Below are 24,135 nucleotides of genomic sequence, written 5' to 3' on the forward strand. Positions count from 1 at the left end.
AGTGGCGGTGAATATTCTCACCCATCTAACCTCCTGCATCACTTGTATCAGTTACGGCAGTCATGCTTCCCTTTGGATTTATGTATAGATGTTTTCTAATGTCTGTGCCTCCAAGCCAATCGATTCATCTCCGGCTGCAGCTGCTGAGCCATCGCGTGCATATTTAAAGCCCTTCTCAACGTCCCAGATTCATGGGGGAGGCCTTCTGGTTGGAGCCTGATATGTCAAAGACTAACGGATGCATTTAGAAAGAAATATGGAGTGCTTGTGTTTCCTGAGGCTGCCCAGACACAAAGAAATGGAGGAAGAAGAAAGAAGGGAAAAATGGAACGTCTTGGGGCAAAACTGAACGGCTCCTTGGTTTCGGAGGAAACAGCTAATATAGCAAGTCACGTTTCCACTGCTCCGCTCCTGTCTCGCCACGGGGGGAACCCAGGACGCTGAATTACCCCGCACTAAATGAGGCTGTACTGCCTCTATAAATACAATGACAGAGTGGAGCTGAGGACTGAATGAGGCTCCTTTCAATCTCATAGAGAGAGGGAGACAGAGGGGCTTTATATAAATATACATAACTTTTGTAAGTGAGTTGAGTATGTCTGTGTTTGTGTCAGCGTGTGTGTATGTGTGTCTTTATGAGGAGTTGTTTGTGTGTGCGTATATATGGAGAGAGAGAGAGAGAGAGAGAGAGAGAGAGAGAGAGAAATGAGAAAGAGAGGGAGAGAGATAGACAGAATGCAATGAAGATGGTTTTGTGTTGGTTTTTTACCTTTTGTACGTTTTTGATTATAAAAACAATTGAGCAGGGGAGGTGAAGGAGGAGGCCCAGATGGAGCAAGACAGGCTGTGTTTCTACTTGACTTGTTTGTTCTTATCCTGCTTTTATGATTAAATGCCCTCTAGTGGATTGAGAAAATCCATGAAAAAGTTGTGACTTGAAGTTGCTACACCTAATAATAATTTCTTTGGAAAATTGGGATAATTTATTCCTCAAAATGCAGATGGCCCTTTAAGCATTTCAATGCATTTGCTTCAAACACGCAATGTATTTAATATTGTGGACCTAAATGCTCGAAGAGTGTGGCTGAAACAGACAATCAATTAAAGGGTCTCTACTGAGGTGAGGATCAACAAATATGTAAAGGCAGGACTTAGGGCATGAAAACCGGGGTTGAAATACTGTGTGCTGATGGAGGATGTGTAGAGAGCGGGAGATGAATGGATGATGAGACTGGCGCAAACTAGGTGGCAGAAGTGGACGGCGTGACAGCATCATGTCCCATATACAAAACATTTACCAAAAAAACTGTACATAAAGATTTTGTTATTATAATTGACAGTTATATTTAATATTATGATATTATTTTTAAATTTTAAAAAGCTATACAACCATGTAATCCCAAAGTCCCAAAGCCAAATCCCTTGGGAGGGAACGTCCATGCAATACATACTCTGTGCATGCCAGAATCATTACATCCGTACATACACACACACACACACATACTCAAACACGCACACAGGTGCACTCACACACACACACACACACACACACACACACACACACACACACACTCAAACATGCACACAGGTGTACTCACTCACACACACACACACACACACACACACACACACACACACACACACACACACACACACACACACACACACACACACACACACACACACACACACACACACACACACAGAAGCACAAATAGCAAAACCATTTCCTCATGTGAGCCTTTGTTGCCTGGTCCACATGGGGGCCGGCTGACATAAGAACAAAACCGTGATTCCTGTTAGCGCGACCCCGCCTGTGGGACCAGGGCTGTAAAAGCCGGGGCGAAACATCAATCATGCCGGCCGTGCAGTCACACCCACGGTCGGAGCGACGCGAGGCCACGGCTCCTGCAATCCGAGAGCCCTCTAAAGTAGGACATCAACTATTCATTCTGTTGTGAGGCGCCTGGGCCTTGTGGGGTGTGATGAGGACTGTACTGATTTCACATGGCCAGCTTAGGTTCCCCCCCCCCCCCCCCTCCTGCACTGTCTTACTGGAATCATGTCTGGCCAGAGCTGGCTGAGCTGATCAAAAACATTCAGCTAGATCAGCTGACTCATTCTTATACATCGCTGGTTGTAGCGACACTCATCCTCGAGGTTACGGTACTATTCACTGTGATATGAATACACCACAGGGTTCAATGAATAACAGCCTGTCGTTTTCCACTAGCGTCGTGACTCGTGTCCATGCTGTTGGTATTGGTGTTGTGAATTTCCAAGACAAGAAGAAGGAGCCAAGAATCCGCAAATCAGCCTCAGGATGTATTGGTAGTAATTTATTATATAAAACGAGGAAAAAAACACAGTTCCTTTACATTGTACAACAAACACACACCACAAAGGTGCTTGTTTTTAAGTAGTGACTGCATACATGTCACTACTATTCCATACAATAAACAAAACCAGCAAAAATTGGCAGAATTCCTTTACTTAGTAAAATTTGTTTGGGTAATAGACACGCACAAACGTAGAAAGGGTGAAATGTTGATGAAACATCGAACGACTATCATGTATCCTCATCTACTGCCCCACGTCAGTAGAGATGCATGGCCACAATGGCACTTTTTGGACTAATTTGGACCAAAACTCTGTGTGTGATGGATTGATGCCGTTGTTTACTGTGTATGTCCTTCTTGTTGATGATGTGTGATGTTGTGATGGACTGGTGATGAAATCCAGTTCAGAAGTGCTTAAGGAGCAACTGTGTCTTAAGATGTGAGAGAGCGATATTTTATTAATGATTATTGAAAAGATTAAACATAAAAATATATATTTCTGTATATATATATATATATATATATATATATATATATATATATATGGGAAGGTTTTTATGCAGTCTTTGATTCCAGTCATCATTCAGTCATGTTTGTTTGATTAATTGTGAAGCAAAATACCATCCCAAACCCATGGGCTACCATATTAGACATTTGATTTGTTAGAGAGTCTTTGTATTCTATGCACCAACGAATGCATCCCAAAAACAATTTATGGGTTAGATGATAGAGAAAGAACACCCAAAGGAAAACATGTTTGGATGGTTTTGAACATCTCAAGAAATGCCTACATTGTTATGTACCACTGCATGTCAGTATATAGCATTATAAGGGTAAATATGGCACAGGGATATTTGATCATATATATTAATTTATGAATACATGAATTCATCATTCATGCATATACAATTGTCTACCAATTCATGAAACAACTTCATCAAGTCATTTCAGAAAAGCTTAAATGATTTGCTACACCTGATAAAAATTGAAGTTTAAATATGCAACACATAAAAAAGGGAAAATGAATTATGCTAAAAAAAAACAAGAAAGGCTCAATTAAATCGGGAGACCTGAAGTTAAAGGTTGGGTATGGAATTCGCTTTTTTGGCCATTTTTGCAAAATTACTTGAAATCCTTATCATAACCCACTTACAGCCACTGAGTTAGAAGTACTGACATGAAAATTAAACAAGTCAATCATCTGTGGAACGGGCAGGGCTCGAAAAACTCGAAAAGATTTCCAGAGCCACCGAGTTGCATTGGACAGTAAGTACGTCAATCAAACGGTCGTATTGCACTCCCCCTCCCCCGCGCGCGACCCCTTCGTGCACGTACTCAAACCTCGTGACCCAGAGCAAGCTTCTGTTTGTTTTTATCCTGCGGTAGCTACTGGAGCTAGCTAACTAGCAAATGACTCGCTCTCGCGCATCTGTGTTCGCTCGTGCATGATTGCGCGTCCATGTACTTGGAATGGGTGGAGTCAGAGTCAGCGTTGAAGGAGAGGGGGTAGGACCATTTGAGTTGTGTATTTTCAAAATCTGCTGGCATTTCGCAAATCCCATACCCAACCTTTAAGATGTCCTTAACTGCTATAAGTTCCTGATCAAATGTACAGTTACTAATACTTGCATCTGCTGTAGTAGTTGAAGATGGTGCGGTCTATCCATCTGCGGTATTTGGCCACGGCGGTGTAGACTCCAGGAAACTCGGCCTGGGCACAGCCATTACCCCAGGAAACAACGCCATACAGCCTGCCTTCACACACCAGGGGACCCCCGGAGTCTCCCTTGAACAGCAGAAGCCCCGGGGTTAGACAAGGCGCCGGGCGCTTTACACTCCGACTACACCCAGTGGGGAAGGTTAAAGGTGACATATTATACCACCAGGGGTGAGTGTGATTAGCCATTACAAGCCTTTTTGAAAATCTGCTTCTTCTGACATCACAAGTGGGCGTGTCCACCTAGATGTGTGCTGGATGGATCAGTCTACCAGCCTACCCAGTGGACTGTAGCAAACGCTGCTCATTTATCCGTCATAAATCGAAGTGGACACGCCCACTTGTGATGTCAGAAGAGGCCGATTTTCCAAAAGGCTTGTAATGGCTAATCACACTCACACCTGGTGGTATGATATGTCACCTTTAAAGAGCAAAATATGCAGTGGCAGACACGGGAATACGAAGGACAGGACTATAATCGACAACAGCCTACGCTACATCCCGCCGGAATATTACACAACGGAACGACATTTGTTGTCTTGATCAGCCTCACCTTACAGGCATCCTTCCCGCCAGAGCTTAACCCGGCGCATATCATGTTGTCCGTGATGTTGCCCCCGTAAGAGGTGCTGCCGTTACACCTCTCCAGCGACACCATGGGCAGCTTGACGGTCCTGAGGATGGAGGGGAGCTCGGAGCCTGTGAAGCCCCAGCCCGACACGCGGCACAACCGGCCATCCGCCACGCTGGAGCCCTGCATGGGCAGAGGGACGATGGCCACGTAGCTGTTGAGGTTCACGGGCGCCTTCAACTGGAGAGAGACAGAGAGAGAGGCAGGGAGAGACAGGGAGAGACAGGCAGAGAGAGAGGCAGAGAGAGAGAGGGAGAGAGGCAGAGAGAGAGAGGCAGAGAGAGAGAGAGAGAGAGAGAGAGAGAGAGAGAGGCAGAGCGAGACAGGGAGAGAGAAGACAGAGAGAGAGGCAGAGAGAGAGGCAGAGAGAGACAGGGAGAGAGAGAGAGAGAGAGAGAGAGAGAGAGACAAAGAGAGACAAAGAGAGACAGGGAGAGAGGCAGAGAGAGACAGAGAGAGAGGCAAAGAGAGAGGCAGGGAGAGAGAGGCAGAGAGAGTGACACAGGAAGAGAGACGGAGAGAGACACAGAGAGAGGCAGAGAGAGATAGAGAGAGAGGTAGAGATAGAGACACAGAGAGTGGCAGAGAGAGACACACAGGGAGAGAGAGAGAGAGAGAGAGAGAGAGAGAGAGAGAGAGAGAGAGAGAGAGAGAGAGAGAGAGAGACAGAGAGAGAGAGAGAGAGAGAGAGAGAGAGAGAGAGAGAGAGAGAGAGAGAGAGAGAGAGAGAGAGAGAGAGAGAGAAAAAGAGAGAGAGAGAGAGACAAAGAGAGAGAGAGAGAGGGAGAGACATAGAGATGGAGATGGTGGAGAGACAAACAGGACAGTGAGCGAGGAACTCCTGCTGGCTTGCTTGACCTAAGTTGAGTTCATTTATGTAACAACAACAACAACACATTTATTTTGCCGGACATATTCTGCATCATCACGGTTTCTTGGCACCTCGTGTACCTTTATGAGCATTATGTCGTTGTTGTTCTCGCCGATGTAGTCAGGGTGTGGTATCAACAGCTGGGGTATGTTGAACTGCTCTGTCCCCTCGTACATGGACAGGGAGTAATCTCCCGCCACTATCAACATGTTATCTGCCCTGAGGAAGAACCCAAAGAAGCGCTGAAGTCAGGACAAGCGTTCAGAACTTCCGACAGGTCGTTCCTGTTGTCTTTGGCCATTTGATGACATTTGATGACATAACCTATTTGTTGACACCAAATGATGTGTTATTTACGTGGTTTATCCCCTTCCCAGCCATAAGGCAACTCGTGTTTCATAAGTACGTCATCAATTACCCCCCATAGTCGTCAGGCGCTTGAGTCAAATTCCAGGGCATTGGGTGTTTCACCAGTGCACAATGCATCCCATTGTCTGGGCTTGTATCGCTTTCTTTCGGTCTTGATAAGTTACAGTAATTACAAATCTGATATCGCTAAGCACTCGTCGTAAAGTGTGCCAATTATTTACCTGCACACATGCAGAGATGTCAAGTTGAGGACACCTTGAGTGTCCTCAATTTGAATTACCCTCTTCTTCCATTTGGTAGTTCTCGGAAAAAAAAAAATATATAAACTCCAACAGAATTTGGAGAATCCTCAAAATGGCAAAAGATAAGGAAACTATCTTCATCTTGGCCGTGGGAGACATCGATCGTTGAAAGGTGTGTCATGGAAAATGAAGCACCTCCAAAATTGTGGTTGTGGATTAGTGTACTCTGTGGCGTTTCCTGCTGTAATGCAGCACATCACAAGCCATAGCTTAGTCCTCAACATGAACTCACCCAACATCACAGTGGGCTGCTGTGAGCACCCAGTATTTGTTGACCAGCGACCCGCCGCAAAAGTGACGCCCCCGGGTCGTCTGGATGGAGACAATGTACTTGATGAAGTTCTGAGTTGGGACGTAGCCGCCCACTATCCGACCTTCCATCTGAGCATGGCCTGGCGTTTGGAAGGCAACAAACATAAAACACAGGTGAGACTTATTTGGAATGGTCTTGAACAGCAAGACGACACAAGCAACACAACACAACAATTTCAATCAAAGTATTCTCCGGCCTCCTCCGCAGTTCATACAGGAGCAGGCATGACAACACCACGGGTCCAGATGCCCTGATATAGATATATTTACAGACTGGTTTTAAGTGGAAATTGGGGCAGCATATGATGAATGCTGCTGTAGCATCAGCAGATTAATAACACTAAAATACAATCAAGAGAGGAAACCAAATCTCTTTCTGCTATCCCAGGTGCTTTCATCCCTCTCTACAGACAGACAGTCAGACGGACAGATGATTAGAAAGACAGACAGACAGACAGACAGACAGACAGACAGACAGACAGACAGACAGACAGACAGACAGACAGACAGACAGACAGACAGACAGACAGACAGACAGACAGACAGACATGCTGACAGACAGACAGATAAACAGATAGATTGAGTGACAGACAGACCAATAGATAGCGGTAGATGGATAGATAGATGGATAGATACATAGATAGATCGATGGGTTATTACAAATTGCAGTACTATGACTAGTACGAAAATATTTCATATAGCAGTATAACATTATGTAAAAAACTACAATAAGTTATTAAAAACTATAATGGAGTATATTCCCGCTTTACATTTTCTAAAAGGTTTTACTTCACTATGTCCTGTCGTTGAGCAATTAAGCTGATCTTAAATCGTTATATAGTTCTTCCAAAGGTCAGGTCAATCAAAGGCTACCTCCTTATGTCTGCTCTGTGTATTATATTACATAATATTATATTATATCTCTCTACGTCTCGTATTCTCCATTGAATCCTCAGAACTTGCTATCAACATGGTACGACAACATGGCTAACACAGTACACTCATGCTACTACGAGTGGAAATGCTTTGTGGTCTGAGGGCTTTGTCCCTTACTCTTCCCTACCAGACACCCGAGAGGGCTGAACGAAGACCCTCCATTCTCATATATTGATCCCAGGCTATAATTACCTTAAGAGAGAAAGAATAGGTAATCCTATACATGAGCTCCATCCCTTGGGTGTGTGCACACCACACAAACAAGAGAATGGGACATTTGGTTGGCATTATGCAACTGCCCATCAAAGCCCTGATTGAATCTCCAGGGAATGAGAATCACTAAATGACAATGACACATTGAGATATATACCACCTGGTAGTGGGAAATGAACATTTTGCAAAATAAAACTAACAATGAATAGACAAACTGTGATTTCAATCCATAGTAATACCTCAATATTCACAAAACAAGTCTGGTTTTGTGTTTTTTTAATGTAATTCACTTTTCTTTTAAGAGAGGCTACATGGAAAAATATACTAAATGATGTATACATAAAACTTTTTCTCTTTAACTTTTGCTCTGTATATCTTTTACTCTTTAAACCTTGAAAAGAATACCGATTCAATATTAAATATAACCGCAAGCGGTGATTAACAGGGTCCAAGCTAAATTACAAGTCAAGAACACACTAATGGAAGATATATAAATATGACATATAATTATGAAGGAAAGATGTTCCACTTAATACAATACTGTGCCTCAGCTATCAGGTGAGCTGCAGAGCAATGGCCGAATGTGATGTTGAGCTTGTTCATAATGCTCTAATCGGGATTCGAACTCACCACCTAAAGATCACTTGTACAAGGCAATATCCCATTGAGCCACTTATAGACCTGAACTGCAGTCTCATTCACATGGTCAAAATGTATATTGATAAGCACACAACATCCAGAAAACTCCAAGCACACATTTCTCAAGTGAATTAAGGGCTTTCTTAAAAGCATATACCTGAAAAATCTTTGAAATTCTGGGGAAATTAAACATTTGTAGGCAAGAACACTAACGGAAGAAATATAAATATGACAGAGTTAATTATGAAGGAAAAATGGTTAACGAAGAAGTTCCCCTTAATGCCATACTGTGTCTTGACAGTCAGATTCTTTGAAACTATTGAGCTGGAATGTTGATTGCCTGACGAATCTCAGGTGCTGGGCCCCGTTTCCCGAAAGCGTCGTTAGCCTTATGCCGCGTTTCCACTGCAGGGTGCGGAACGGATCGGATCGCAAGGGGGCGGTAGGGAGGGGGCAGTATAGCCCAGCTCAGTTCCGAGGTCGCGTTTCCACTGCCGACAGTACCCTTGGTGGTAGGCCGGATGTCAATCGCCGCGGCAGCTACGTAAACATCGTAAACAACGTCTTCCTCCGCAAGAATGCAGACGAACGTCTCCACCTCCTTGTTCGCCCAAGCAAGCTTTTTACGCGACATGTTAATTGTAAAGAATAATACCTCGAGGCTACTGTTTGTTTGTTTTTATCCCCGCGTCACCCGGAAGTGACGATTCTGTCGACCAATCAACGGAGGGGGGGTGTAGCTAGAATTCCAGGGTACCCTTTCAGGCGTCTGGTCTCGTTTTGGGTACCGCAACGGAGGAGTCCCTAGAATGGGGTCGGAACGGGTACGGCAAAGTCCGGGTCACGCCCACTTTTGGCGGTGGAAACGCGATCCGACCCGCACCTTTGCGATCCGATCCGTTCCGCACCCTGCAGTGGAAATGCGCCAGTGGATCGTGAAGTGCGTCGAAAGGGCATCGTAGAGTTTTCACCGCGTTTCCCGAAAGCATCGTAGGGAACGAACGTCTTGAAAACGCTCGTAGCTAACGAGTACTCCAGGGGTGCTCGTAGGTACTCGTAGGACGCTAAGAGCATCGTCAGCTATAGCCTCAGTGGCGTCACCATCGGACATTCCGTATATTGGATGCGTTTTCTTAAAACGCATTGCGCCTTTATGTTCTTAGTTTGGTAATTAATAAAGATTATTAATTTATTTATTAATAAAGATGTTAAAATGGCCAAAATAAAACGGGACAGTCCAGAAAATGTTTGCGCAGGCAGGGCACTTAAAATGTGTGAGAGAAAGTGGGGGGATTTGTGCAGACTGACATAGGCTACTCATAAAACGTAGCATAAAATAATGTAAAAAATAAATTAAATTAAACAAATTAAAAAAAATAAAAAATAACGAAATAAAATAAATTAAAAAAAATTAAAAATAAATAAATAAATAAAATTATAAAAAAACAAGCAAAGGAGCAGGCAAAAGGCTGGGATATGGTGGGGATTGGTCACGTTGACGGGAATGTTTAGTGACATGAGGGAGGGTGGAGGGGGTTAAAAAAAAGTCTCAATCACTATTCGACGCGCATGAAAACCAGCCGCGTAGTTATGAGGGAGGCCGTCCTCACACGATCTTTCTCATCGTCATCGTCCTCAACGTCCTCCGGTTCAAGCAATGCCACCCCAGCCTTAGCTGCAATGTTGTGCAACATAGCCGTCACACATATCACGGCGCATGACTTGGCCGGAGAAAACTGGAGCCCTCCGCCTGACTTGTGAAGGCATCTAAAGCGCAACTTCCACCTCCCGATCGTGCGCTCAACGATGCACCGGGCCAGACGGTGGACTTCGTTGTGTTCCTCATCATGGACGTCTCCCGGGTTATTCACAGGAGTGAAGAGGAATTATTTAAGGGGGGAAAATGCCGTGAAACGCACAGTGCATTCAGGATTAGGACTGATATATGTCGGTTTAAGCCTAATCAATTGTGTTTTAATGTCTTTAGCATTCATATAATTGCAGTCTATTTTTTTCGTAGGCTACTCTGCTGTTGTCCTTGATGGGGATATATTTTAACCCTTTTTAACACAATTTTCCTGCGACATTCCTGCGTCTCCCCCTCCTACGGAGCCCATTTCAGCACCGTGTCAGTAGACAGTTACAATCCTACGACGTCGTGAGTGCAGCGAATGCGCGTTCACGTTAAGAGGAGTTTCGGGAAACGCTCCAAAGAAATTGACGATGGATCGCAAGATCCATCGTGAGAATGATAGTAGGATCCATCGTTATCGGGAAACGGGGCCCTGATTCAATGTTGTGTTTCTTAAATGAGTGGCAATGTCATGTTCAGCGTGTTCATAATGCTCTAATCAGGATTCAAACTCTCAACCTAAGGATCACCAATACAAGGAATTACCCAATTGAGTCACTGACATTCCTGAACTGCAGGAAGCCTCATTCAAGTGGTGAAAATGTCTATTGATAAGCACACAACATCAAGAAAACTCAAAGCACACATTTCACAAGAGAATTAAGGGCTTTCTTAAAAAAATTAAAATTTGCACTGTTAATGGTATCCACCTAATGATAGCCGTAAGGTAGTTATACAATAACAAAATTGTCATATAGGCTAAATGGGTTCAGACTGTGGCCTTTGGCTTTTCTATGAAATTGTGGGAAAAGTAAACATTTTTAGAGCAGAAGACTAGGGTGAAAAAGATGCATCTGATTTAAGAGATTAATATGATAAAAGAATTTTGAGTCCAGGTCAATCTGGTAAGGAGAAATAAGGCTAGTTCATATTTTTTTTAAAAGCGCCACCTTTGGGTGCAGTACCACAATTTGGGTTTATGGGTAGTGGGGGGCATTGGTATAATAGTCATGTTTCTTTATACAATAACAAAATGGTCAAGAAAAATGGGCTGACTGCTCCAACTTTATTAGCCAACATTTCTCAAATGGAACTAAATAAAACAAATTATTTTTGATGATTTTTGTGAGGCTTGGTCAAAACATTTTATGTAGCGATTTTGATGGTTTTATAGATGCATCTGATTCTAGAGATTGATATTATGAAAGAATTTTGAGTCGAGGTCAATCTGGTGAGGAGAAATAAGCCTAATTCATGATTTTTTACAATAGCGCCCCCTTTGGGTCCAGTACCACATATTTGGTTTTATGGGTAGTGGTGGGGGTTATTGGTAACCACACCTGATAATTTCAAGTGTTTTCGATTTACGGTATAGGCTGCAGTATGACTTTTACAGAATTTGAGAAAAAAAAAAAACGTTACAGAAACAATAGGGGACGCCCTAATAAGTATGTCATAAACGTACTGCCTGTTAAGCCCTTTGAGACTGTACCTGATTATTGGCAATACAAATACAATTTAATTTAAATCTAATTCAAAATTGTATTAATGCAAAATTACTTCATAAAGACTTAATTAAATAGATTCTCATTTACTACATTAAACGACACACTACACATTCCCTTCTTGGTGGTAGTAGCAATGTAGCAAAAGTGAACTTGCATTTTTGGAAATTATGACTAATCTTATCTAACATACAATGGAATAAGTATTTGGGTATGTAATTACTCTAATTTATTTCTGAATTCACTTTGACAAATCTATTGTGTGTGCGCTGACTGCAATTAACTTAGATAGATATTGAAATAGTCAGGACTGGAGGAAGATGTTTTTTTTATGAATCATGGATGTTCAGGAATAAAGTTGCATATGATTTGTTTAGTTTATCTTAGTTATCTTATCTTATCGGTCTTTTTCATCATCTGAGTTTAGTCTTTCTGAGATTAGATTGGTTTAATTTCTCTAACATGACTTTGCATGGTTCACATTTCATGGATGATTAAAATAAGTTTCCGTTGATCATGTCTAAGTCAAAATCAGTTGATCATAATTACCCAAATTTCATTTAAGTCAATTTATATTACTTAAGTTTCATGGAGTTGAGCTGTTTGGGTTAATTTATTCAAGGTCAAGTAGTCCAGTTCAGTCCAGTCCAATAGTCTAGTCTAGTCTAGTCTGTCTAGTCTAGTATAGTATAGTATAGTATAGTATAGTATAGTATAGTATAGTATAGTATAGTATAGTATAGTCTAGTATGATAAAGTCTTGTCTACTTCATACAGTCATTGAATTTTTTTAATGAAGATACGACCATTAATATTCTGACTCTATTGTGTATGAATGATTGCCAGTTCAACATCTCCATTCCCTCTCTTGAACCAAACTGATTGTATCTGCCCTCTTTTGTACATTTTATTTTATTTTAGCGTGGTTTAGGACTCCATCCAACCAGCTCAGCCAAGACCAATCAAAACATAGTCCTGAGTCAGCAGGAACCATGGGGTGTCCTGCCAAGGAGTGGTCTCACAGGACCTCAGAACCAAGAGCCGGTTTGAATGCCCCAAAAAGCAGGAGCTGATAACAGTATTAAGGTCACACCAACACACTGTGAAGTATAGTACGTATACTGTTATGCACCCAAAAACATTAATAAAGCATAAATCATATTCAATATTCTCTCACCAGTTAAGCTCTTACAGTTTAATACTATCCAGTCCTGCTTGCGTACCCTCCCACCCCATCAAAAACACAGAACGCTCCACTCTTCCACGACCACATCTGAGTTGCGGAAGTGCTAAACTGGGTCACCAAAAAGAGAACCAGCACACATGTGATTAACAGTCAATAAAGAGGCTACTTACAGCTGACGGCCAGCCCACACAGTAGGAGAGAAGACAGGTCCATGGCGAGGCGACGGGGGTCGGCGGCACACTGCCGTGTCGCAGGGTGAGAGGGAGAGAGTGTTCCCCTGAGCACGACCAGCGGTCTAATCCTAAGGGCTAGATCTCACCTGCACTCTCGGGTTTCTCAAAGTTCCTATTTCCGTTTCCATGGTCACCTTGTGTCCTCCCTTGAACAATATATAATTGAAGCACGTCACAGCAACTCCTTCCAACCCCCAACCAGGCAGGAACCCCCTTCATCAAATATAAAAATAAATATACATTCGGTCCACTTTGTTTATGTAGTGTCAAATGTTTCAGTGATTTTGAACCTTGGATCAGAACAAAATAACTTTTGTGCAACAACTCAGTAAAAGTTAGTTAAAGTAAATCTCCTGGAGGAATATTGGGAAAGGGGTTCGATATTACAACCTCCCCCCCCCAACACCCCCCACCCCTGGACGTCCCTGTAATGACCTGCAGGGCTGGCTAAGGGCCCGCGTTGCCACTGATACCAAAGATGAACCACGTCTCACCATCTTTGTCTTCCACACGAGTCACCGATGCAACTGCTCAGCTCGACAGGGTGTGGGTTCCCGTGTGTGTCTCCCCATCCCTCCACCCAGCAGCAGAGATTCCCTGTAGGCCGTTTGTGTCTCTGGTTGTCGCGGGGTCCTGCCTGGCCCTCCCGGATTCCTGATTTGTTGACATGTGGCTCTAGATCTCAGCGTGATGGATACAATTTCGTTTCCTTTTTTGCCTCTTATGTTTTTCTTTGAGCAGATCAAATATCTTATAAGACATAGCAATACATTTATTTTGTACAACGCTTTTCAAAATACTAAAAGAATAAAATACTAACATTCCCAAATAGCAGAATTTATATAGTTCTTTATAGATTACTGTTACAATTGGGAATGAATGATGAGAAAATATGTAGAAGATAACATAATGTATATATTTTTATAATAGGCCTATGTTAGTCAAAGGAAATACACAAAGAAGCATTATAATTATCCCATGCATATATATGTAGGCCTATATTGTCAATCCTATCCGAAATCCGAATGCTGTCGACAAAGATATTCAACAGAAGACTTTTAATCAACGAGAGAAGATTTTAAAATTGCCCACGTGGCTAATAAAACCAAGTAGTTTCCAATGCTACCCCTTGGTGGAGCCCCTTCTACACAAACCGACAATTCAGCTATTAGATAAATAAATAATTCGACATATTTGTATTTATATTTGTAAATATAGGCCTACTGTATGTTAATAACAAAGTGTAACCGGAATAATTATAAAAAACTACTTTAAACATTTATATTAATAATAATATGCATTAATTAAACACACACGCAAAAAAAAGAAAAGTTAGGAGGTTAAGTCCAGTCATTTGCAATATTATCTAAATGTACAAAGCTTCCTACTGGCACGATTCCTATAGGAAATAAAATGGGATAGGGACTAGGCCTTTGTAACCGTTTTAAATTTAGTCACAAAGTTGCAGTACTTCTTGTTCAACTATATATTTAAGATATTATACAAAAAATAAACATTTCCATTCCCCCCAGATGGATGTATTGCGTCGATATTTCCAAACACAGTACATCGACTTTGGTAAACAAGCACAAAAAGATTACAATTGTTCACGTAAAGAATGAAATGTGGGTGAGAAACCAAGCTGGATCAAAGGAATAGATTTTCACTCCATCACAGCTATGACACTGGTTTGTGAATGTATAGTAGAAAGGAGACTTGGATCTTACTTGTCCTATTTCTCTGTCAAGAACAAAACAGGTAATGTGACTCCAACTGTTTTTCTTTCTTTCAAATAAAAAACAGGACACCAAATGACCTGAATGTAACTGCAGAGATGGTGAAAATGCTGTATACTCAAATTGCTTGTTATGTTACGCTATTAAATATAAAGTAATGGATGTAGCAATTATAGCGAGTGTTCACACGTTGATGTATTATTGATAGTTATAGTTCCATAACATGCATGTGTTTCCTGATAAGAACAGTCACCGATGCCACTGCTGAGCGTGACAGGGCGTGGCTCTTGTGGTTCCTGTGTCTCTCCACCTCTCCGCCCCAGCACCAGAGTATCCCCAGCAGGCTTTGGGTTTCTCTGGGGAACGCTTTGCCCTGCCCTGCCCTCCTTGAACTCTTGACTCTCAGCACACCGTGGCTCCAGGTCCCAGCCTGATTGATAATAGAAGGTCTCCTTTTTTAAAGACCAACCTCCTGCTCTCGCTCTGTGACTAGTCTACTGTGTATGTTAATTATAACAACAATGTTAACACAAACTAATAACAATAAAATAATATGTTGGCCAAAGAAAATGCACAAAGAAGCACTATATTTATATGTTTAACTAATATGCCGTTCAGTGGTGTGGTGGATTAATGGAAATCTAAGCGTTGAAGCATGATGAAATTATTTAATATATAAGTGATCTTGTCTTGTCAATGAATGGTAATGTGATCTATCCTTGTTAGAGGGAGTTTCAGTTCATGACGACAAGGGAGAGTCTCAGTCAAAGGAAAGTGTTGCAATCTACAGAGGAATCTAAACTGTTTTCATTTACAATAGTCCAACAGAAATCTGCCATGAAGGTTTTTCTCAGATATTTTTTTGCCTTACTCCCAACCGGATTTGGCAAGAGCTTCCCTGTGACTGATGGTGAATATCAGGACGCTCTCAAAAGGCTTCGGAGATCCTGTTAGTCCCGCCCACTTTGATGATGAACAGCTGGTGCTACCTTTTAGAACAAATCTATTGGAGTCTATTGACTCATTTAATTACGATGTGATACGGCTGTCAATGATTTGAGAGGATTTCTGTCTACCTACCAGCCCGATAGGTTGGTAGAATCTTCCACAAAGATAGGGGGATCTTTGTGGAAGATCCCCCCCCCCCTGTGCGCTGGCCTGTGCTCACACTAGACAATCTCAATTGGGCCTAAGGTTGCCTCTTGTACTGTACATACGCCATCACGCATCAAGCGTCTGCTGCTTTGTAGAACAACACAGAGAACACAATTTACACTTTACTGACTTTGTTGCTTATTTGGAGCCGTTCTACTCAGATACAGCCCTCTCTCACTGAGCGTTTTAACACTACCAAATATGCCATTTTATGCAAGCCTTTTTCGTGGCACGGTCCGCTCGTTTACACTTCCCGAGGTTATTGCCTGCTTGAGCTAGAGCCCCAATTTACCCTCCTGGACCCTGCACACATTGGCGGTTTATTGGGTTTCACCCAGGTGTAAATGCAATGGCTCCGCGGTTCTCAACAGAGACAACGCAGGGATATGATCATGAGCAGTTCTAACTGGAGAGAAAGTGAAATCCGCGAGCTGCTGATCATGTGAGAGAAGGTGATGCTGTCGTATTAAACAAAGACGTTGAAAGATGGTGCGATCTACGAGAGAAACCCAGAGGAACTGTCCTTACGAGGCTTTTGTCGGGATACAAAACAAGCCAGCAAAATAAAGAATACGTTGGCGTTTTTGCACTTGTCAATAGTTAATCGAGTTTGTTGCCTACACTCAGACGTGAACTTATTCTTTCATGCGGGTGTCTTCATTAATAAAAAAATAATAACATTCGGGAGTCTGCAAATTATTCTAAAGAGATCTTGACTCTGTGCGCAGCCCCGCCTTCTCCGGTGAACCGAAAGCCTGCGCCGTGACGAATTGGGGATCTTTTATCAAAAACTCAACTTCACTATCGCACCAACGTGAACCTACTCGTGAACCGCTTGCCGTCATGTTTATTGTTTAATGGGAATGAAGGGTCGCGTGGACTATAGTTCATCCAGTTTAGGTTGCGTAGCCATGCGTGTGCTCATTAGCATCTGTACCGTGGCCTGAGCACACCTCTCCGAAGTGTGCTCAGATGTGCTCAGGCCACGGATTTGAATTGTACTTGAGTACGGTCGGCGTGCTCACACTAGCCAAATGACCTAGACTTAGGGGCGCAGAGGTGTCAAACGGACTTGGGCACGGTACAGATGGCCTAGTGTGAGTGCGCCCTTGTTAGTCTTTGTTTTGGGGTGTGGCTTTGGAGAGAGGCCTGAAGGGAGGGATGGAATTTTCTCAGTTTGGTTCTCGGTTCTCAGTTAGCCTACTCTGACTAGCTTCTCAAAATGGCCTACCCTAGCTTTAAAGTTATGTAACATTGACATTGAGACCAATAATATTTAATCTCGTTGGAAATGTGCCATGAATTACACATATGAGATTTGTCAATTTTGAATTAGACTGTGGAAATATTTTCACATATTGTCACTTTTCGCGTAATTTAACACAAATTTGTACAAATTTGTATAAACAAAAAAAGCTTGACTCCAGTCCAAATTCTCAATGTTCCAATTTGCTTGGAATCAAGCGCTACTACTTTTCTAACTATAATAACTAAAACTAGAAAAAATGAATTTTCTGCAGAAAATGAGGTGGGTGCTGTAGTACAAAGTGAGGTTGAAAATATGTTTGAATAAAGCCGCATAGATTAAGACGTAAAGAAACGTTAAATGGCTTAAATAAAGTGAAGGGATTTTAACAGAGTTCAAAAGTCTAAATAGAGTCTTTTGATATCGCATGACAAGGAAAACGGTCACACAAGTGGGTGATTCGTGTTATGGTAGTACACTCTAGTCGTGTGCCGCCTATCAGCTGACAGCTAACGCGGTCCAATCAAACAAACGTATCAAATGTGTCAATTTAACATCTTCCACTTCACACACACACACACACAACCCTATGAAGTTAAGTGTCCTGATATGGATTTCAGCTAGCACCACCCGAGCCTCCACCTGTTTTGATTCTGCTCTGTACTGTATGTTACACAATAGGTTGAGGTGTCTGATGTACCCCATTGGGGATTGTTCAGTGCTTCCTGCTATCAAAATTTGAGCATGCTGCATCTGACATCTGTATGTCATGCTTTAAATCCTACAGAAGGGAGCAACCTCAAAGAGAGGAACCATACTGCCGAACTAAAGTGCGTTACCATTTATTCTATTTAATGGTTAAATCTATAAAATATAAAATATTTCTCACAGAACATGATATAAAGTGTCACACCATGTGATGTTTTGTGCATTAAATAAGCAAAATATGTGCCGCCATTATTCACAGGTATATAATGAGCACACTCCTTGCAAGATGGTAACATATTTTAATGTTTAATTGCAAAACAAAACATTTATAATGGCCATTTTTAATATAAGAACGTCTATAAAATATTTAGATACTCTGGGTTGATATCTGATTTACCCTGTGGGGGATTGTATAGTGCTCCCTGTTGTCAAATGCTGTATGCTGTATCTGACAGAATACATGGAAGTATGTCATGCTTTAAATCCTACAGCAGGGAACAACAGAAAACAGTGGAACCATACCGACAAACTAAGTTGTAACACCATTTCATGCAATCATTTGTTAAATCTATGAAATGAGTGATCCTGACAGAACTGCAGTAATGGCCAAAATGCTGCCCACTCAAATGGCTTTTAGATTTGAAAGGCTAGATGCATGAGCTCAAACTGAACCTCAAGCTGAACATATAGGCTATATATGCTTGTTATGTGAATCACATCATACATTTTATATTGAGGTGTTGAAATTCAGTGGTGTTGCAACAATAAGGAAAGTTGATTCCTTTGCATTTAATTATTTTAGTAGTTGCATTAGATAATAAGAGATAGGCTAAACATAATGCAAACGGCGAAATGAAAGCTTTGATAAATCACCAAATTGCAGAGCAGACTTGCCAAATCACACAAATAAGGAGTAGGTTTGTTTACCCCACAATGATGTATCCACAACTCATCTAGTCATAAGACATTTAACCCATCAATCTAGGTGTCCGTATTCTTTGGATGGACACTCTGGTGCTGGTGTTCCATTCCCAAGCATATTCTTCATAACAATACATCCCAAGGTGTGTGAGAGACTCACAATGGAGAAGCAGACCATATCTTTGTTCTGTACTAGGTCAGCTTTAGTGTAATGTGATGTGGGATGGCCCACTTACTTACTGAGACCAAAAGATAGTTGGACAAAAAAAGAGATTTGGACAAGGATACTGTTACATTATATAAAGAATGAGGTGTCTCAGTCCAACCAGTTGCAGAAGTTCTGAAGATTGATGGTCATTTAGGATAACGGGTAAGAGCATAATTTTCCTATTATTGTCACTGTGTAGAGCGGATTTTCAAGGGTCTTGTGCAAATTAATACCTGCCTCTCAGTCATCTTTCAACTGTCATCTTTCAGTCAACCGCTATTTAACAGGTCGAGTTAAAATGAAAGAGGCAATGAGATGGACATCGCTGCTCCTCACCTCTCTAATTGTAACAGGTATATTTCTTTCTCGTCTCAAAAGTATGCTATTCTTAAAAAAAATCAAAAAATCTACCAATGCTTGTTATGCTTATAATATGGATAATAGACAATATATTTGTTTATATTTATAAGTTACAAATGTATAAATATAGACAACACACATTGGCTTACTGCAGTATATACATTATACATTAATTATTTTATTTTATGGTGAACACAGCATAGCTCTATGTTTGTGATGTAGCATGTAAAGAATGATATTTCATTAACTATATACATTTGCGTGTATATATATCTATATATATAGATAGATAGATATATATGACTGTCTGACCTTGTTTGAGTCAGGCACTCTCCAACACAATGGCACTTTGCTGGCAACATGATAGTACAAACACACAAAATGATGAGGAAGCTGGGTATAATTTGCAAGTCCTGAAACATTTTTCTTTCTAACCTCACTGGGTGCAGAGGCATATTCAGCCAGGATTATTGGGGGCCAGGAGGTTTTGCCTTATTCCATTAAATATCAAGCATCCCTGCAATCGGAAAACAGGCGTCACTACTGTGGAGGGACACTGATCCACCCAGAGTGGGTAGTGTCTGCTGCCCACTGCTGGAAGCCGTGAGTACTGCCAATTAATAGAACTGTTAACTAAGAATGTGACCGTGCCTGCTGCGCTATGATCGAGAGGTTGGACAACTTTATAATGCCAATCATATTTCGTTTTTTAATGCTTATTGATTAAATGTTAATTATTCGAAAATAGGCTACTCATTTATAAAGCATACATTTAGAAATTTGACCTGATTTGCCTGCTTGAGAAGGCATTGTCTAAAGGGTAAATATTCTGATTTTGTTAGAGACGCAAATGAATGGCGACGCAGATTCAGAGCTCTTTTATAGCTCATCGTGCAACCACAAACACATGTGGATCAATTCGAGCAGTAAGCGGCAGTTCCTTCTGTTTATGATTGCGTTCAAAGTATGTTTAGCAGTTTCGTCAAACATCTGCACTGCAAAAAACGAAAAAATATGTTTTCCCCGCGCTTTGCCATGACGCCCTGTGCCCTGCCTAACCAGGAGTTCTTCGTTGACGGTGGTGCTGAGTGAACACAGTTTGAGTCAGGAAGAGGGTTATGAGCAGGTATTCAACGTCTCCAGGATATACGTCGCCGCCTATAACTATAGGACATTCAACAATGACATCATGCTCATCAAGGTAAGGTTTCCTTCAAATAAAACTCCCGGTTTCATCTGACGATTGAGAATAATAACCAACGTTTACAATCCGAATAACATTCACTCCATCTATTTATACGTTACATTCACACACACACACACACACACACACACACACACACACACACACACACACACACACACACACACACACACACACACACACACACACACACACACACACACACACACACACACACACACTCTAAAAGTTAAGATGTGGTGATGGTGTGATGTCCGTGATGGTGTGATATCCGTTTCTTTCTTCTGCTTTGCTTCTCATCTGCGGCAGCTGAGTAGACCGGCCAGCCTCAACGCCCACGTTCAGCCCGTCAGACTTCCAAACGGCATACATGCCGGAATGACCTGTACAGTGAGCGGCTGGGGGGTGACACAGACCTATAGCAGCGTTCTGTCCCCCGTGCTGCGGGCCGTGGACGTGCAGATCATCCCGAGATGCTACTACTACTACTGGGGCCGCATCACCCGTAACATGATCTGCGCTGGCTCCCGGTTTGGGGGCAAGGACTCCTGCCAGGTAACAAGCCTGTTATACACAGAGAACCAATAGGTCCGTGGTGGGGGCCTGGAGAGATAATACAGTTAAGCCATGGATGGGGATGACAATGCACAGCAAGAGGATGGGCCGGTCAAGGGAATAGACCTGCCGTTGAACCGGTACTGTAGACATTTAACAGCAATCATCATTTTATCTCTGGCCAACCCCTTAGAGAAAGTACATTCTTAGCTCTGCATACCTCTGTCTGCCTTTTTTAATGATAAAGTTAGACATTGAGGTTTGAAGTATACTGAATACAGGAAGGCAATCAATTATTTAGTACATTACAAAGGGTACTTTGATTGTGAACCGTGCTTTGTGTTCATTGGCTATCTGGTTTTGTTTTGTTCCACAGGGAGACTCTGGAGGTCCGCTGGTCTGCAATGGATACCTGGAGGGAATCGTCTCATGGGGCATTAGTTGTGCCAATCCGTACTTCCCGGGTGTCTATACCAAAGTCTCGGCCTACGTCAATTGGATCAATTGGGTTATCAATAGCTAAAGGCTGACTGGGAAGCCTGCGGGGAATGTGAATTCAAAGATAGGTATAGCAAACTCATGCCCTTAGGCCCACTTCACTTTCGACTGTAAAGTAATCATATAGTTGTGCCATAGTCTTCGGTTTGGTCGTATTTTGTTCATTTAGAACAATGAAAGGTATAGGCGTACTTCAGGCCCATAGTTTTATTGAGATTGATACAAAACTTAGACTTCTTTTTAATATGAGACATTGAATAGTGATTTCTGGCAATTAACACACTTTTTCTGAATGTTTGCTTTTCTTAACAGAATATATTGAGAGTTGTTAAGAGAGGGCAGAAAAGAGTTGAAGAAAGCAAGAATTTGAAGGAGAATTCCCCCTCCCTTTTAAGTTCCATCACAAAACCTTAGCAAAATGGTCATTGTGTTTTCAGCTGTTAACTCAAATGCTAAAATGTGTCATAAGCGCCTAATACATCTGGTAGGTTTTTTGGACTATGTCTGTCAGTATGCACACATATAAACCAATAAAGTGATATTCCACGTCAGTATGGACGTAAGGTTATTCCAAGCTGCTGATTAAAAGGTTATCAAAAAACAAGCAAGAAAAAGTGGGTAACCCTGGCTGTCGCAGACCTATAATGAGCCGTCAAATAATTTCATCCAGCTCTAATTAATTTATTGGATGGCCTCAGTGTCAGTCTACCTGGCTACCTGTGCTCACTCTGCCCGTGGCGTGCGCTATTATTATTTTTGTAGGATAAGTCTGGGATTCTCTCCTCCGATTGGGTAGGGTTGGTTAGGGCTAACGCTAAACCTAACGCTAAACTCCCGATCACAGGTTTGACCAATCGAAACACGATCTAAAGGAGAGCCCTTCTTACCAATCAGAGGCGAGAATCCCAGACTAATCCTAAGAAAAAAAATACATCGCTGCCCATGCACCCCTTGCACATGACCGAAGTCTTCCACAAGCTAGGTAGTCCAATTGCTGTAGCTAGTGAAACATTACATGTTTTAGGTTGGATTTCTTTCGGTTTTAAGTCTAAAAAACGAGCTTGCTGGCTTGTTTCTCCAAATGGCCTATCCTACCTTTAATTGTTGCATTCACGCACCTGCGATTGACTGGCTAGATGGATTCCCTGAATCAATCAGGAAGGAGATTCCCTGATGAGCCCAGGTGGTATACATTTTTTACAATTTTATAATTTGGGAACGATGTTTGGTTTCATTTCGCTTGTTTCGTGAAAGGGGGAAAGATTAGATGGATCAAACACTCACGTCCTTTGAGCCCAATCCCAATGTCCGCGTTCTCGCGAAATTATTAAGGCTTTAGGGCTGTCCCAATGTCGAATTCCAAAGGGCGTGAGGGTTTGAGTCCACACTTACAGAGCCCTTTCCATGAGTCTGCATCAGTGCCGACTTCACCAGGGAATTACCCACAGTTCAAAGCATTGTGACGTTTACCGCGGAGACTAGGGAAATCCGGAAACGCTACTGTCCATAGAGTGGCGAAGTCACGCCCCTTCCGGTAGAGCTCATGGGACCTATGAGATCGAAAAATATGAATGGGTGTCAATGGAGAGAAAATAATTATTTTCTGGTCCCAGTCTTTACATGCCCTGAATTACACATATGTTGTTTGTGGATTTAAATGATAATTTTTCATGCAAAGAAAACTTTTCGTGAAGAAGTTTGATAATATTAGGTTTTATGTGAGCCCGCTTTGTGAACTACATAGCACAAAGCTTATTTTTTCCAAAAACCCACCTTTTGATTTTATACAATTTTTTTAATGTTAAAAAATGGCTATAAATGCATTATGCGGCTTGACCTTTTGAACTACCCATATCAAAACACATCTGGTGAACCCAGCTAACTGCCCCACACATAATACAAAGCTTATTTTTTCGAAAAAACCCACCTTTTGATTTTATACTATTTTTTTAATGTTAAAAAATGCTATAAATCTATTATGCGGCTTGACCTTTTGCATTACCCATATCAAAACACATCTGGTGTAATCAACTAAGTGCCCCACACATAACACAAAGCTTATTTTCTCAGAACACCTACCCTTTGATTTTAGAAATATTTTTTACTCTCAGAAAATGCTATAAATCTATTATGCGATATAGGTCAAGCCGCATAATAGATTTATAGCAGTTTAAGAGAGTAATTTTTTTTTTAGAAAATCTAATGGTGGGTTATTCGAGAAAATAAGCTTTGTTTTATGTGTGGGGCAGTTAGCCGAGTTCACCAGATGTGTTTTGATATGGGTAGGTCAAAAGGTCAAGCCGCATAATCGATTTATAGCATTTTTTAACATTAACATTTTTTTATAAAATCAAATGGTGGGTTTTTGGAAAAAATAAGCTTTGTGTTATGTGTGGGGCTGTTAGCCGAGTTCACCAGATGTGTTTTGATATGGGTAGG

General features: G+C 41.7%; 2 protein-coding genes across 3 annotated transcripts; one reads left to right on the top strand and one right to left on the bottom strand.

The window, feature by feature from the left end:
- Window positions 1-3,915: 3,915 nt before the first annotated feature.
- zmp:0000001088 (trypsin) lies at window positions 3,916-13,238 on the bottom strand. The gene is made up of 5 exons (XM_060047832.1): window positions 13,043-13,238; window positions 6,462-6,621; window positions 5,639-5,777; window positions 4,610-4,867; window positions 3,916-4,125 (listed from the first exon to the last, which is right to left on the bottom strand). The coding sequence occupies exons 1-5, from the start codon at window positions 13,083-13,085 to the stop codon at window positions 3,958-3,960; spliced, it is 768 nt and encodes a 255-aa protein (XP_059903815.1). The 5' UTR covers window positions 13,086-13,238; the 3' UTR covers window positions 3,916-3,957.
- Window positions 13,239-19,113: 5,875 nt separating this feature from the next.
- Window positions 19,114-22,247, top strand: LOC132454469 (trypsin I-P1). 2 transcript variants are annotated; one of them, XM_060047843.1, is made up of 6 exons: window positions 19,114-19,241; window positions 19,349-19,432; window positions 19,889-20,042; window positions 20,502-20,640; window positions 20,953-21,198; window positions 21,575-22,247. In XM_060047843.1, exons 2-6 carry the CDS (start codon window positions 19,378-19,380, stop codon window positions 21,719-21,721), a joined length of 741 nt encoding a protein of 246 aa, XP_059903826.1. In that variant the 5' UTR covers window positions 19,114-19,241; window positions 19,349-19,377; the 3' UTR covers window positions 21,722-22,247. The 2 variants fall into 2 exon arrangements, with proteins under 2 accessions (XP_059903826.1, XP_059903834.1); XM_060047851.1 differs by lacking the exons at window positions 19,114-19,241; window positions 19,349-19,432; window positions 19,889-20,042 and adding an exon at window positions 20,115-20,365.
- The last annotated feature ends 1,888 nt before the right edge of the window (window positions 22,248-24,135 follow it).

This window comes from Gadus macrocephalus, chromosome 1 (assembly GCF_031168955.1).
Source record: "Gadus macrocephalus chromosome 1, ASM3116895v1".
Classification (NCBI taxonomy): domain Eukaryota; kingdom Metazoa; phylum Chordata; class Actinopteri; order Gadiformes; family Gadidae; genus Gadus; species Gadus macrocephalus.

Excerpts from the sequence above, each read along its gene's own strand:
- zmp:0000001088 (XM_060047832.1), bottom strand. The coding sequence starts at position 13,085 with ATGGACCTGTCTTCTCTCCTACTGTGTGGGCTGGCCGTCAGCT. Across the intron at positions 6,622-13,042 it reads GTGTGGGCTGGCCGTCAGCT|GCCATGCTCAGATGGAAGGT; the intron begins GTAAGTAGCCTC and ends TCCAAACGCCAG. Across the intron at positions 4,126-4,609 it reads GCGGGAAGGATGCCTGTAAG|GGAGACTCCGGGGGTCCCCT; the intron begins GTGAGGCTGATC and ends CTGCTGTTCAAG.
- LOC132454469 (XM_060047843.1), top strand. The coding sequence starts at position 19,378 with ATGAAAGAGGCAATGAGATGGACATCGCTGCTCCTCACCTCTCTAATT. Across the intron at positions 20,043-20,501 it reads GCTGCCCACTGCTGGAAGCC|GAGTTCTTCGTTGACGGTGG; the intron begins GTGAGTACTGCC and ends CTGCCTAACCAG. Across the intron at positions 21,199-21,574 it reads GGGGCAAGGACTCCTGCCAG|GGAGACTCTGGAGGTCCGCT; the intron begins GTAACAAGCCTG and ends TTTGTTCCACAG.